At 38.0% G+C, this 15480-nt stretch overlaps 1 protein-coding gene across 2 annotated transcripts in view; it reads right to left on the minus strand.

The window, feature by feature from the left end:
- The window catches only part of unc5da (unc-5 netrin receptor Da), a 157835-nt gene that overhangs the window by 39203 nt on the left and 103152 nt on the right, over nucleotides 1-15480 (minus strand). For both annotated transcript variants that reach the window (XM_043222171.1, XM_043222169.1), the window contains exons 3-4: nucleotides 5138-5281; nucleotides 4313-4416 (exon numbers count right to left, since the gene is read on the minus strand). In XM_043222171.1, coding sequence (XP_043078106.1) covers nucleotides 4313-4416; nucleotides 5138-5281 — 248 coding nt within the window. The remainder of the gene's footprint in view (nucleotides 1-4312; nucleotides 4417-5137; nucleotides 5282-15480) is intronic.

The following is a 15480-nucleotide window of genomic DNA, read 5'->3' on the forward strand; positions in this document are numbered from 1 at the left end:
AATGGGTGTGATAAGCCTCCGGCCAGGGAACAGAGGAAATGAATTTGCTTAATTAGCACATTTGTTCCAATTAAAGGCCCATGAACGTGGACCTCCAAAACACCCACTCCCACCAACTAAGACCCTCAAAAGACAATACAGATAACCTCTGATGTCAGGCTAATTTAACCTCTTTTCAAACATCTTTTGAAGGCACAGACCAGCATAACATTGGTTATAGAGGCCTGCGGGATTTTCCAAGGACATGATAGCTTCGAGAGCCCATAGGGCATCAGGACCGCCTGCGAATCTTAAAGATATAATCTGAGGTTAACGGTTTGAGAATGTCATAGAAAAATAAGAAATAATTATTCTACTTGAGCTTGTCAATTAATTTGCGAACATTTGTTGGTTCATTAAAGTTTTAATTAGCTCACTCCTATACATCCTGTATTCTGCACGGGGTCACTTTTAAACTTGTGTACTTTCAGAAAATAAACTCTCTTTAATTTTTTTAGTTTCATTAGTCTGAGAATGTCTACAAGCATGCATTACAGAAAACTGTGTGATTTCTTTTTGAAAGTCTTGAACACTTTTACAGTTTCAATTCCAGCACATTCTAAATGATGTTCTGCGTTTAATAATATTCTGTGGTGGAAAAAACAGAGATGGAAATTACAGTTTATATATTTCAATATAAATATAATATTTATGAAATAAAACAGCCATCTCTGGCTTTGTTTTGCTAGGTCTATATTCATAACTATTTTGTCTATCCTACATTCAAAAAATAAAATAGACACGATAAACATTGTGTTTATTTATTTACGTCACACATTCCATATTTTATCTAATCTAGATGGTTGTCTCCTTTGAAACTATAACAAAAACAAAAAAACAATAAATATTCATATGGTTTATTATTGTGATCTTTTCGGATCATGTTTTTAAACATGTAATAATTATTTGATTATTATAGATTTTCTCATTTTGAAGAGATTAAATTAGCATCACTTTACAGACTCATGTTTGATAAAAAAAGTATAATATATATCTTATTTTGCGATTAATGTCAAAAAGACGCAGTGTTGTTTTGAAATGCCATTACCTTTTATTTTGTAGTAATAACAGTTGTGAAACATTGTTAAAAATATTTTCTTTTGTGTTACACCGAAAAATTGTTTAAAAATGGCATAAAAATAGTGTAAAAATGTAAAACAAAAATCAATGTACAATTTATTTTGACAAGTAGTTAAATAAAATGATGAAGGTACGGTGAAGTATTTATATGGTGAGACAGCTGATTCTTATATAATAATAATGAATAAATAAATAATAATAAAATAATACAAACATAATATGAATGAACAGATATTAACTTTTAAATTAAATTAATTTTACATAGTAGTCAGAAAATTCTAAGATATCTTTAAAATGTCTAAACTCACAACTTCTAAAAAGCCCCTAATGCAGTAAACTCATAAGCTACAATCACTCACATACTTGTTTAAATGATTATATTACATCTAAAAGTTTTTTTTTTTGGTTTAAAGTAGACAGATTTTTTTTTTAACAGACTAAAATGTTCACATTGACTTTAAAATTGACAAAATTTTTGTTAAGAAAAAACTTTGAGGCAAATTTTTTTAAAGTGTGAACTGCTGCAATTAATGAGTTACACATACTGCAGTTAATCATGTTGTTATGTTGAGACGTTCCAGAGGCCAACAACACGGACAAACTTTCCGGGTGGCTACGTCCAAAAAACACTGACTCTGGCACGTCCCTAACAGGTCAATCCAATTAGCCCTGAAACGAGTACAACACCTCATAACATCGTCATTCTGGGCAAAAATCACCCTTTAGATTTACATTCATTTAGACGGAAAGTGAAAGTGACAAGAAGGCAATTACAAAAGGAGGTCTCGTCCGGGTTTGTTCCATCCTACTCAATTAAGTTCCAGTTTCATTAATGTCCCTTTGCATCACTTTGCTTCAATCAAGTCCGCGGCCCCTTACGAACGCTACGGTGACTTTCACCGAATCGCATTAAAGAAATGAACTTTCCAAATCCAACTGCGCTATTTTGGATGTGTTCGGATAGAACTGGCCGGACGTGTCCTTCCTTCTCATCCTACTCTTGACAGCGCGGGCCGTGCCATGTTTATTGCTGAATAATTACATTTTAAGCACTTTAAATGACTTTGCTTCATCAGACTGAATGATTAATTGCGTCGCTGGATGAGGATTGTGAAGTTAATATGAGCTTAATGATCGGTCTGGTCTCTCAAAGTTATTGAGAGCTTTTTTTTTCTCCCATCTTAGCTGTGAGTAATCTGTATGAACTTTACTTTGACAGTTAATATCGCACTTTCATTTCCTTGTTGGTCTAATTGTTTTAATTATGTTACGTTCATTATTCAACAGGGATGATCTTATAGCTCCAGGGAAATGATATTTTCTAAACAGGTTTCCATTCAAGCGGGGAACAAACAAAGGACAAGGATGACATATGCCAGAATAAACAATGACAAAATTGTTACGAGCTTGTGACCTTTCGCAAATGTCTTTCGAAAAAAAAAATGAAAAAAAAAATGAAATACAAGCGATTTAATCAAGTTTTCACGTTTCACTGCCAGAATCGAGAGCAAAATAATTAACCCGCGTGAAGCGCAGAGGTGGCGTGTCAGCCGTGACCTGCCAACGCTCTCCGAGCTCTTGATCAATTTCCAGTCTCAGCCAGACTTGTGTCCCGTCCAAAGATGGTATCAGCCAGCCAACGGGGGAGCCATCTTGGCTCATATGTCTACCGGTGGCAGAGTTCTTCGGCTTGACCTTTAGACTTTGAGCAGCAATGATTACAGAGGGAGCGTTCGGCTGCCAACCTGTAATCTCCAGCGACAAACCCTTCTGGCACAGAGACCTCTGGACCCGGATCTTGGCTCCGTCTCAAACATCGCCTAAGCCTGACTATCCTTTTCAGCAGCAGCGCCATGTTGGCTCTGGTAGCTATTGATTAGCTGTAGTGATGGTGCAGGCTGCTTCCCTCCAGATCACAGACGGCAGCTCACCATACAGCCATTTTGGATCCGTTTCCAACATGACAGATGGCACGAGTTGATATGCTTTTTTTTTTTTTTTTTTTAAAGCTGATGTTGAAATGCGGTGGCCTAGTTTAAGTATTGCTTGTTCTGAAACTACTACAAAGAACACGGAGTGACATAAAAACAAAAAAACAAAAACGAAAAAACAAGGAATCTGTCAGCAGCCTCAGAGAAGCAGACGCAGCGGTATCACTTATCATCTCACTAGAATGTGGGGGATGATAATAATATGACACTGGGTTTATGAGAAGCAATTGCCAGTTTGATTTCCACTAAGCACATGGATATCCTCCTAAGCCTGTCACAAAACTCTGTAGGAGGTTCAATATTATACACTTGGAGTCACTGAGATGAACCTGAGAGCGATTTCTCAGAACATTTCTTTGACGCTCACAGAATTCACTATCACTTCTAGCTGCAAACTAAAATGCAGATTCCAAAGTTATGATAAAAAAATAGATAGATAGATAGATAGATAGATAGATAGATAGATAGATAGATAGATAGATAGATAGATAGATAGATAGATAGATAGACTGTTTCACACTGCAACCCTATTCCCAGGAGAATGAGTTTTCTTAGGACAGTGGACAGCAGTTCAGAGGGTTAGGATGGGATTTTCTCTGCATTATTCAAAGTCTGTGTTCATCTCCGAACTGGCATTCATGCATATAAAAGAAAAGGCCTTGCGAGTGACCCAGCAAGTGGAAGACGAGGGGCCTACAGTAACATAAACTGTCCATTTGAGCTAAATCTTTTATCTCTTTGCTGGAACTGAGCAGCATGGGGCAGTTCTTGTTTTGGAAAACACATATTATTCAGGACATATATAAGGAAGAAATGTAGAAGGAATGGAGAAAGTTCTTATAAGAGACACAAAAACATCTCCTAAGTTTATGTAATGAGAAAGTGCTTGCTAAAAAAGCACAGAAAAAAAATCTACAGACGCATGTAAATGCACAGCAAATCCTGCGCTGAGCATGCAAATGCACTTTTGAATATATCACCGTTCCAGAACTCTGCCTACGGTAATGATAATGCACACACCGGTACTCACTCGTAAATACAACCCCACTCATCCCTAATTCACAGGGAAAGCATGCACATCAAATGCCTATAAGGCAATACACAAACAGCGTACGGGATGTCAACATTGACTGATTGATTAATCTTTTAAAATTTGAACACTCACACATCCAGACAAGTAGAGGGCGCTGTGAAACACTCACCTCAGCTGCAGGCACTCCCTCTGGTGGGCGGCAGTGGAGCACGATCATGCCATTGATTGGCACCTCCATCCCCTGCGGCTCCTGTTCAAAGTTCTTCCTTAGGTCTGTATGGAAACACAAAGGACACTGGTAGAATGTAGCTGAAAAAAAAATGGAATGATGATTCCAACGTGACTTGTGTTTACCGAATATTAACACGCTCATCCTCCCAGTACAACTAAAAATAAGATCTAAACCAAACATGTTAACTAATCGCATCCAAGATATAGGTTATGATATATGTGTGAGTACTATGTATATTTATTATGTATATATTGTGTATATAAATACAAACAAATACAGGTACATATTAAAGAAATATGTTATATATATAAAATAAAAACAGCACACATAGGCCTACAAGAAAAAAAATGTTTTTAAAATTACAATTACAATACAATTTTGAAATAAAAACCTAATTCAAAATATTAATGAATGTTATAATTGTATTGCCTGCTTTCTTGAAATGTCAGCTATGTGATTGTCTGTTATTACATGTTTGGGTTTTTTGGATCCTCATTGTGTTAATTTGATTCCCAGTGTGAATCCCCTCATTATTTTGAGTATGTATAGTTTGTTCTGCCCCTTTCCTGTCCGCTGCTAAATGTCATTTTGAGTTTGATTAAAGGGCTATGTTTGAGGATCTCTTCGCTTCCTTCGTCCCCAGCGTTATATGACATGATATTTATTTATTTTTTGTCACACACACACACACACACACACACTAAGAATTCAATTTAAAAGTGGAAAGTTATTTATGAGAAAACAGGTAATGATTACACTGACATGCAATGCGGACTGTGGCTTTGCGACTCTTGGAGGTGCCCAGATGACTCCAGGCCACACACAGACACCAGTAGTCCTCCGGTCCGTGGAAGTCCTCCACTTGCTGTCTGGACACATTTATCATCACTTCACGGATCTTCAGCCCTGAACAGAAAGGAAAAAGGGAAGGGCTAAGAACAAAAAAGAGACACAATCCACATTTTATAATGGCTACAGTCTTGGCAAACCAGTACTAACTAAAGGTAGCGTAGCTATAAACTCAACTGCGTTTTGCAGCAGCTCAGCTGTTCGCAAAACAATGCAGCATTTCCAATAATGAGCTACTTTTTCCAAAAGCAGCAGTGTAACCTGTTTAAATGTTTTTATATCACATTGTTTGCACAGTGAACTGAATATAATCAAAAGCGTTCTCCTAAACGCTTGTCTCTCTCTCTTACGATTCACTGATTCAAGGTTCTGCGCTTTAAGTCTCTGTGAGGGATTTTTGAAGCAAAAAGCTGTTGTTCACCCCTATTTCTGACTAAATGACTTTATCTGTGCATTAAGTCCACATTTTCTGTGCACATTTATCATCGCTCTAATTGAGATTCCTAATGCTTTTGGTCCTTTATACAGTGCACACAGCTATGACTGCTATGATCAAATAGTATACATTTAAATGTAAGCGAACTCTAAGCTACAAAAAGCTAACTGCATGAAAAGTTTCAAAGTAGCTTTAAATGGAGTTAAATAAATAGCAGACACTAAAATTAAAAGCTAGTTAAGCCATATTCCCTAAGAGGGCTGGTGCTCTAAATAAACAGCCCTGCTTTTACCACACATCTATCGTAATGCTCTAATGTTCATTTGCTTCTAATTCCAATATTACATAAGACCATTTGGGCCTAGTTTGTGTTTAATGAACTTACCAAACCCTTGTGGTTCTTGTAAGAACCACGACCATGTAGTAACAGATTAAATAGCGCAAATGGTATGAGTCAGAAGGCAGGATTATGGGAATTATGAAAGAATAATGCAATCTTCCTATAGAGATTCTGAAGGAGTTTTTAAAAGCATTCCCCAGGCTCCTCTCCAACCATGCTGCTCTCTTCCCAGGCTGCTCTATAATGTATTCTTCCTGTCATAAACCTAATTTTAGTACTGTTGTCGTGCCGACCAAACATTAAATTATGCAGGCGGCGTTTGAGGTGGTGGATTACACTCTTCTCACAGCCAATGCCCAGAAAGCTTTGCAAAACACAACCAAAATATACGAGCCAGGGCAACGGTAAGTGTCGAGCCAAAAGAGAGACCCGAAAATATGAGAGCGAGTTAATGGTTACAAAAGTGAAAACAGTTTTAAATGAAACCGTACTGTGAATTAGAGACACAATTATGTTAAGGGTTAGCGGACGGAGAATTATGACTATGAAACTCTGTCGCAGACGGCGCCGTTAATGCAAGCCTCCGTGCGGGTCTCCGTGGGTGTATTTGCTCTGCTGAGAGAAAATGAGACTCATCTTTAATGATATTAAGGTAAGCAATGGAAAATCAATTCGAAATTGCTCAGTCCAAGAAGCACGCTTGGCTGTGAGATATGAGCAGAGAGACGGGGAGAGAGAGGGAGAGAGACGGAGAGGATTTGAAATGAAAAGGGTATTGCTAAATAAAGGGAGACTGAGTCAGGTCAGGACTCTAAGCATCTATAATCCTTTAAATCTGAATGATTATCTTTCAAACAGGCCTGTGGGGAACAGAACAAAACTGACAGAACAGAAACTGAGCTTCCTGTGCCAAAAGGAAGAGAAAAGACAGCAGCGGCAGACACCCTCAGTAAAGCACAGCGGCTCTAGATACCAGCCCAAAACAATTCCCCTTGCGATGGAGAGCTGTATATATTCACAGGATAATGTGACGGTGCTGATGAATGTCCTGTGGATAATATGAAATGAAAATACTTGTTTGGCTGCATTCAGGGTTATACGTGCTGGAAATGAGACCTCTAAGTGACTTGGCAAAATAACCTTTAGAGATCAAGGAGGTCTTTAATACAAGGAGAAAAATGTCTGTTCATTCCCATTCATCTCAATGGCAGTTGCTTGGCAATGCTAAACCATCTTTGCTCATGGCCTCTCAGTTCTGCTGCCAGGATGGTTCGAGCCAATCACTTCAAGCTGTAAATGTCATGTGAATATTTCTTTTAATACTTTTAACACAGATTTCTGTGTAGCCTAGTTAAAACACTGTTGAAAAATCAAAACGTCACTATAATATTAAGCAGCAAAACTGCGTTGAACAATCATAATCACACATTTCTTGAGCATCAAATTAGCATATTAGAATGATTTCTGAAAGACGACTGGAGCAAAGGAAACTGCTTAAAGCTAGCTTTTGAATTTCAAGAATAAGTAAAAAAATTTTAATAATATATTAAAATAAAAAACAGCTATTTTAAATTAAGATAATATGTCACAATGTTTTTCTGTCTAATAAAATCAACAAACAGGCACTGGTAACAAATTTTGTGTTCTATAATAAAAAATGTAACCAGATGGTGTAGTTACTACAGGCCTGAATTTACCAAGTGCCAAATTGGAGTAAATAAATAAAAAAGAGATAATTAAATGTGATTACTTTAACTTCTTGCTAGGATGATCTGACTCTTTGTGTTTTTATCTGAAGAGACAGATAAATACATATAAAATTAAATATAAAAAACATATATACAGATAAAATACAGAATCGTAGCCTGTAGGAAATATTTATGGCTGGTACATTTTCTCGATTCATTGCTATTGGCAAGAAGATATGTACACACCACCTCAGATACAGATTCTGTCGCATCCAATTCCGCCCCCGGGGATGCAGCCAAGAAACTGGAACCTTCCAGCGCTCGTCCACAGATACTCTGAGGAATCGAGATGCCCAAGCCAAGTTTGGAAGTAAACGACAAGACGCTTGAGTGTGTGACTGCTCGGACAAAGTGCTGCCACCGAGGAAACTGTTTCACTGGAGGCACCGTCGACTTTAAATAAACCATATAAATCATCATTTCAGGCCCCGGACGGAGACAGAGTGTGTGTGTACAGACAAAGGAAAGTAGAAAACAGTAAAGCATGACTAACGATTATGAATGTGTGGCATATGGAGAGCGCTGGAGTTGATGCCAGTGTTGTGTGTGGCCTTACAGGAAGCACATAGACCCTGGCATATGTGATAGTAAACCCATTGTTTCTGATGCATCCATTAGAGAAGATAGAAGAAAATCTCCCACAAACCAACCAAATGTGACATCCTGTCATGGCTGCCAAAGACCTTGAGGCCATGGATTAACTATGAAGCCGAGATACACATCTATAGCGCTTCCAAAACCCCGTTGTATTCATCTCTGAAGTGGCTCTAATACACACTTGGCTTCTTCTGAGAATTTTGGTTATTCTTTTCGTATTGTGCATGTAAACACACAGACATCTTGTATTTCTGAACTTGCGCCAAGCCCTGTGCCAACTATGAACTGCTGAAATTTCTGAGCATTCATCAGGAACGGAGCTCTTTTCGCATCCTGCGCTGGTTCTAAGTGGAATTCTGCTTTTCGTGATTACATGCATCGCTGGGAACGTCTTATTTGATTAGTTCATGCAATATTAAAAACATTATGTTTGACAAGCAGTCAGGCTTACGCAATGTCAACGTTCCAGTGCTGTCGATGTTCAATGTTCTCTGGAAATTATGAGAGTAAGACATTTTTATGAACCTGCTTGTTTTGAACTCTGCTGAACTCTGCTGTTACATATGTTATTACATACACACACATTCAAGATTATCACATATTGTTATTTGTTTTAAAATAAATTATTATGTATGTATGCATATAATAGCAATGATTTTTTTTAAATATATATAATTAAAAAGTTATAACTGCTCTACCTAAATTCTGAAAAAGAAAAACAAACGTCTGTTGTTAATTAAATGGTGATGAAAACACTGCTTATGCATATGTAACCTGCAAAACTGCAAAAAAAAGTTTTTCAAAGCAACAAATGTAAATTAATAAAATGATTAAATTATAAATCTCTCTCCCTCTCTCTCTCTCTCTCTCTCTCTCTCTCTCTCTCTCTCTCTCTCTCTCTCTCTCTATATATATATATATATATATATATATATATATATAGTGCTGTCAAACGATTGTGATTAATTGCATGCAAATGTTATATAATGTGTGTGTATATATATATATAAATAAAAATTGCATAATTGTTTGACAGCATTCACACAAACACTAGACAACAATGTACTATACAACAGACAGAACTATAAAATTATGCTACAATTATACTGTGCTTGACCTTGAAAAGATCCAAGCTTCCATCCAAGAATGAAAAAAGAAATCCACTTCCTCTTTTTTCCCTCTTTTATTCATCCTCTAATTCCTGGTCCCAATACATTCACGTATTCCTTCTCTGCTTTCCAAGCAGGCTCTCGTCTTCATCCCTGCTGTACTTTTCACGCCAGATTCAGAGTTGGAGGGCCTCTATTCTCTGAGAGAGTCAGCGGCGGCTTTGCTTGCCCATGGTCCTCATCCCTCTTTTCCTTTCTTTTCCTGTTCCAGCATTTGGAGATTGGTGTGTGTTTGTATGTGTGTCAGTGCTGGGATGTGGCTCGTGGCTTGTTGCTGAGTGGCAGTGGAGAGTTCTGTGAGAGATTTGGAGAACCAAATCGGCGTCTCACAACAGTTACAATGTCTCAGTGTTTGGATCTGCACATCCAGTGATGCCACGTCCAAAGTGTCCTTGCTCTCCAAGGGCTTGGCAGAGACCAACAGATCTGATCCCTCTCCTAGTGCTGGCAGCCGTTGGGCTGCAGCTGTGTGTTTGCGTGTGTGAATATTGTCCGACTGTTGGCTTTGAGCTCTTTAAGCAGTCAGAGGTCTGTGCCATCCCTGTGAGCCTTCTGATCCTGTTGACACACGTATGTGCTTATGTGAGGTTATAGGGCCACTTCAAGGCTTAAAAACCACAGATGACAGCATAGACCATTAATGTTTGTCAATGCCACAAGTATTTCAAACTCCATAACGGTCATATTTGTGTTACCAGTTTGAAGAAAAACCAAGATAAAATTTACAACAGTTAGTACAGCTTCATACTTTAAAGGGGTGGTTGACACTTTTTTCTAGGCTTGGGTGCAACATGTGTTAATGCTTCCTTAATGCAAGTTAATGCAAGTCATTTTACCTTTATTCCATACCACTCCGTCCCAGGTTTTTTAAATGCTAATGTTTTGTAAATTTAAACTAACAAAAATATCTTCATTGCATTGATCTTTCAGCGTTTTAACGTTGCAGATATTGTTTATACTTAAACAGCAACATTACACACCAACTAGCATAAAACTTTTAAGCGCAATCAACCACCTTTTTAATTATCCTTTAAAGCGTATTTGACTTCCATGATTCCATGATTTTTAAAAAGATTTTACATTTTTTGAGAATGTAATTTTTTGAGATTTCAGGATTTTCCTATTCATAGATAGGACATTTGTGATTGTCATATCCACTTAACATAAGCATCTTTGGGCTTCTGTTTGCTCTCAGCTGATGAAGTATTCCAGTTCATGGAGTTTATAAAGTATATTGCTTTATTTTATTATGGGGTTGTTCTTCTTTTTTTTCCAGCCACCAACTGCATATGTCATCTAAAAAAATGCGAAAACATAAGCTTTTGGTGAAATGATTACAGTGTATATGAGTACTTTTTGAAGCACGTTTGAACGGTACCATATTAATATTTATAAACTCGTGACACTAAAATGACGCAACACGCACAAAAAAAGTGCTAAAAGCCCTTTTAGACAGTCTAAGCTCATTCCGTAGTGTCTTGACTGACAGTGCAACTGCTAATCCTGAATCAAAGCCTTTTGTTAACCAGTCTGTGAGAAGTCTAAACAGTTACTGTTCGTAATCCTGGATTGCAGCTACAGCTTATTTTCCTGTTGTTCACACATTCACGTATAGCTCATTCAGCCCTGAGGATTCATAAGGGCATGCATCTTCCCTTCCTCCAGCTCCTCTGTTTTTCTCCTTATTCTTTGTCCTTCCTGGATCTCAATGCATCTTGTCTTATGTCGGTCTTTCTCTGTTGGCGGTAGATGATATAGCGCAGCGGGCTAGCTGTGCTCTTAATGCAGAATGCTGGACGTCGATCCCTCTTGCAGTCACCAAACAGCAGGTGAGGACCATCTCACCCTCCATCTCTTGCTGTGTCCCTTTTTCCCTCCTTCTGTAGTTGCCTTCTAAGTGTCTTCTCTTATCTGTCACCTATTTACCCATCAGCCTACTGGATATTCACCATACAGTGACCTTTTAAAGAGACTGTTCACCCAAAAAATTAAAATTCTGCTATCGTTTACTCACTCTGATGACGATCCAAACCTATTCAGCTTTCTCTTTTAGGTGGAATGCAAAAGCAGACATACACAGCTCTTTCTAATACTTTTAAGCTCTGAAAAGGCCTTTGTGACCTTGAAAACCACTGATCAAATAATGCTGTGTGAACATTCTTGAAAACATCTTCTTTCCACTGATGAAAGTCTGTCATACAGAAGACGAAGCAACGTAAAGTAATTTTTTTTTTTTTTAACAAACTGCTCCTTTAACTCTTTTCCTCCTAGACTTCTTCCTCTCATGCTCTTCCTCTTAAATCTCTTTAATGTCACCCTTTTTTCTACCATTTCTCCCTCACCCTCTATCCTTCTTTGCCCATCCCTCCATTCAACTCCCTAAATCTCTCCTTTGGCAGATCTCTATCGCTATTGCACTCCTAATAAATCTCTCCTCCTCTCTTTTTCCTTTTTTGCTCTCCATCTGTCTATCTTTCTTTCTCTGTGGTAGTAGGATCAGAGGCTTTAGCCGTGTGATCTGTATTGATCAGTGAGCAGTGGGGTTATACTGCTCTGGCTGACTGTTGCTCTGCCCTGCCCTGCCTCCCTGCTCTCTTCCAGTCCATATCTATAGCCATGACAACAGGCTAAGCGTTGGCTGGTAAAGCACTTCCTGTGGCATCTAAGAGAAAAATATATATATATATATTTTTTTTTTTTTGATACCGGGGGCTATACACACATGGTTTCAGCTCTTGGCTAAAATAGGGATAATGATGTGGAGGTTTATTAAAGATTTACTCAACTGAATCATTCAATCTTATTTGTGAAAAGGAGCAACTGGTTCATAAAGAATTGAATCACTCTTTTTGAGTCGGTTCTTTAAAAATTCAACTCACTTATAATACCCTTTTATTCACTGTCCTGAATAAACAGTGACATTCTATCTGCTAATCTTTAACATTTTTTACACTAAATAGTACTTTTGGATTAAACTACTTTTAGCGGTTACACTAAAAAATGGCATCTTGTAAGAAAAGTACCTGACTTTTCTTCATTAACGGATTGTTCCTTCTGATTTTCATTCAACTACTTGATTCAAAAGTGAGCGATTTAAATGAAATGATTCATTAATTGACCTAAGTTCGATTCGATTCTATTAATTCAACCTAATTTTGAAAAAACAAAACAAAACAGCAGTCTAATATATAATCAGAAACTACCGTAATGGAATCAGTAGATCAACTTCCAATTATACAATAGTCTGATTCATGAACAAATTGTTCAGTCTGATTTGTATAGATAAATATTTTACATTTTGCCTTTATTCTGACAGGACTGTAGTAATGATAGGAAGCAATGTAGGAGAGAGGGGGTGGTGGAAAAAGCCGGATTTTGTGAAGCAAAATCAACTGTTTCCTTTAAAAAAAATAACTGATTCAAAGGAATCATTTGTTCATTGATCTGGGTGCCAACTTCAACCCACTGATAGCAGTTCTTGCGCTGACAGCTCAATTGAGGGGAAGATAGCAGAGAATAAGGACATAATTTTAGTCTGTTATACACAAAGCAGTCATGCAACTTTAACAGACTTGGAATACAACAGCCAACTGGTAAAAATTTCATTTTTGGGTGAACAATTCCTACAGTTATTTGCTATCAGTTGTAGCCATGATGATTATCACCCCTGGCAAAAGGAGCAACCTCATGGGCGCTGCAGCTCACAAAGCCCTATCAAATACATTTTCATGAAGCGGCAGCATAAAAGCCAACAAAGTCCTCAGAATTATTAAACAAACCGGCACATTTTATCAAGTACAGGTGCACAAATGTGGGATAATGCACTGGATGCACACTCTCATCATGATTCAATTATGAATCGTTGACCGCTTAGTGAACCTCCAATGCCTGAGGTGTGTCTGCAAGGTCACACACCCGAGCCCCCATCTACCTGCAGACGTTCTTTAGACATCACCCTAGGAAAACACTCAACGTCATCCTTGGGTTTTTAGCTTATATACAGTTCTAAAAATGTTTATTTCATGCAACAGTCTTCCAAATGGGCCTTTATACTATAGTGTTTCCAATTCAATTCAACCCCCATCTTTTTAGGTTAGGTTACATAGATTTGGGACAACATTTTTATTTTTGAGGAAACTTATCCCTATGACATCTCTATATTTAAAATGCAATTGCAGTACCAGATTTTAAAGCTCATGTTTATAACACAACAGTATTGCATTAGCAGCAAACAGAGCTGTGAATGTTTCTGGGAGGTGATTATACTGTCCTTCTCGTGCGTGATTCTGTTCATATGCCAGAGAATCGCAGTGGTGTCCAGTCCTGTTAGCCAGCTCTGCTGTGACTGTGTGTTTGGCTACAGGAAGGAAACAGAGCTGGCTAATTCTGAAACAGACCTGCAAGCTGGCCGCTCTTCCTGACGGCGTTCATCAAACATGAGACGGTAAAGCCGGAGCTTTCCTTTTACGTCTCTATTAATGCCTGTGATTCTTTGTTCTGGAATAGGAGCCAAATACAAATGCATAAAATTACACAAACAAACAAACCCTGGGTGATATTTACAGTGCAGGAAACGACAGTGTTTCATGGTCCAGCGCTGGTGTGACTGATTCACACATTAAAGCCATTTTTACTAACATCGGGAAGATAGAATTGCATTATTTATGTGCATATGTACATCTGTAAGACATTGTACTGTCTGTCTGCATCAACCTCGTCCTGTCCTGCAGTGCGGTTTTACAGTCTTTACCAGTCTTCACAAAAGTGCACCATTTCAAAAGTACTGACAGATTTACCAACCATCCATCCGTGAGCGATTCCATTCAGCCCAGCAGGACAAATAATCCAAGCAGGCACGCAGGCAGTCCAAGGACACCGCGGCTCCTGCTCTCCGAGTTTGATTTATCGGCTTTACCGCCGGAGAGATGCGATCGGAGCATATCTGTGCTGGACCGAGGGAGCCCGGTCTTAATCAACGGAGCCTCACAGATGTACAGAGATGATTAGGCAGTCCAACAACCTGCTGAGACTCAATGGTCAATGCCGGGAATGGATAGAAGATCTCTGTAAGTGTGCTAAGAGGAAGCTGAGATAGCAAGCTGGGCGCATGCAACATTACATTTGAGGTGGATGTTTATTTTAGCAGATGATCCAAGATCAGCCGTGGGGCTTTCAGCATGTGAGGTGATGTTACTTAGATTTGGAAGCAGTAGGTTCCTTGTACTTTACAATGGGGTGGTGTGGCCTAGTGGTTAAAGATCTGGCATGATAACCAAAAGGCTGTAGGTTTGAGCCCCACAAGGGCTAATCTATAAGCATTACCGTGCCTGTGGCATGGCACTTAAACGCATGTAGCTCCAGGGAGATTGTCCTCACATAAGCTCACCATAAGACCTGTTTTAGCACAAATATAGCATGATTACTACAAGCTCTATGAAGTGATTTGTATGTTCCCACATAGCATCTTTTCTTAGTTTTTGAAAATTCTTGGTCACCATTAAATCTAATTTATCACCACATTTCCATTCAAATAATAACTTCTCAACACAGAACAGAGGTCAAATTTCCAAGTGTAGCAACAAATACTCCAAACTTGACACAATATGTGCCCTAATGGCAGTAATAGCAAACTTCGAGTTGTTTGCAAACTCACTTTACTCACTTTACAGATCAGCATTTGGTTTCTGTTTGCGTCTCTCATGAAGCAAAAAAATCAACAGCATTTACTCTGCTTATTGATTGTGCTGGTATAAATATTCCACATACACTTCCATTTATAAGTTTGGTTAAAATACAGTAGACATTAACACTGCTAAATATTAATATAATTTAAAATAACTGCTTTCTATTTTAATGTTTAATATCATTATAATTTATAATTTTTATAATGTAATTTAATATAATTTGTTCCTGTGAGAAATATAAAAAAATATCCTTGCTATTCTTTGATGAATATATCATTCAAA

This window comes from Puntigrus tetrazona, chromosome 21 (assembly GCF_018831695.1).
Source record: "Puntigrus tetrazona isolate hp1 chromosome 21, ASM1883169v1, whole genome shotgun sequence".
Classification (NCBI taxonomy): Eukaryota; Metazoa; Chordata; class Actinopteri; order Cypriniformes; family Cyprinidae; genus Puntigrus; species Puntigrus tetrazona.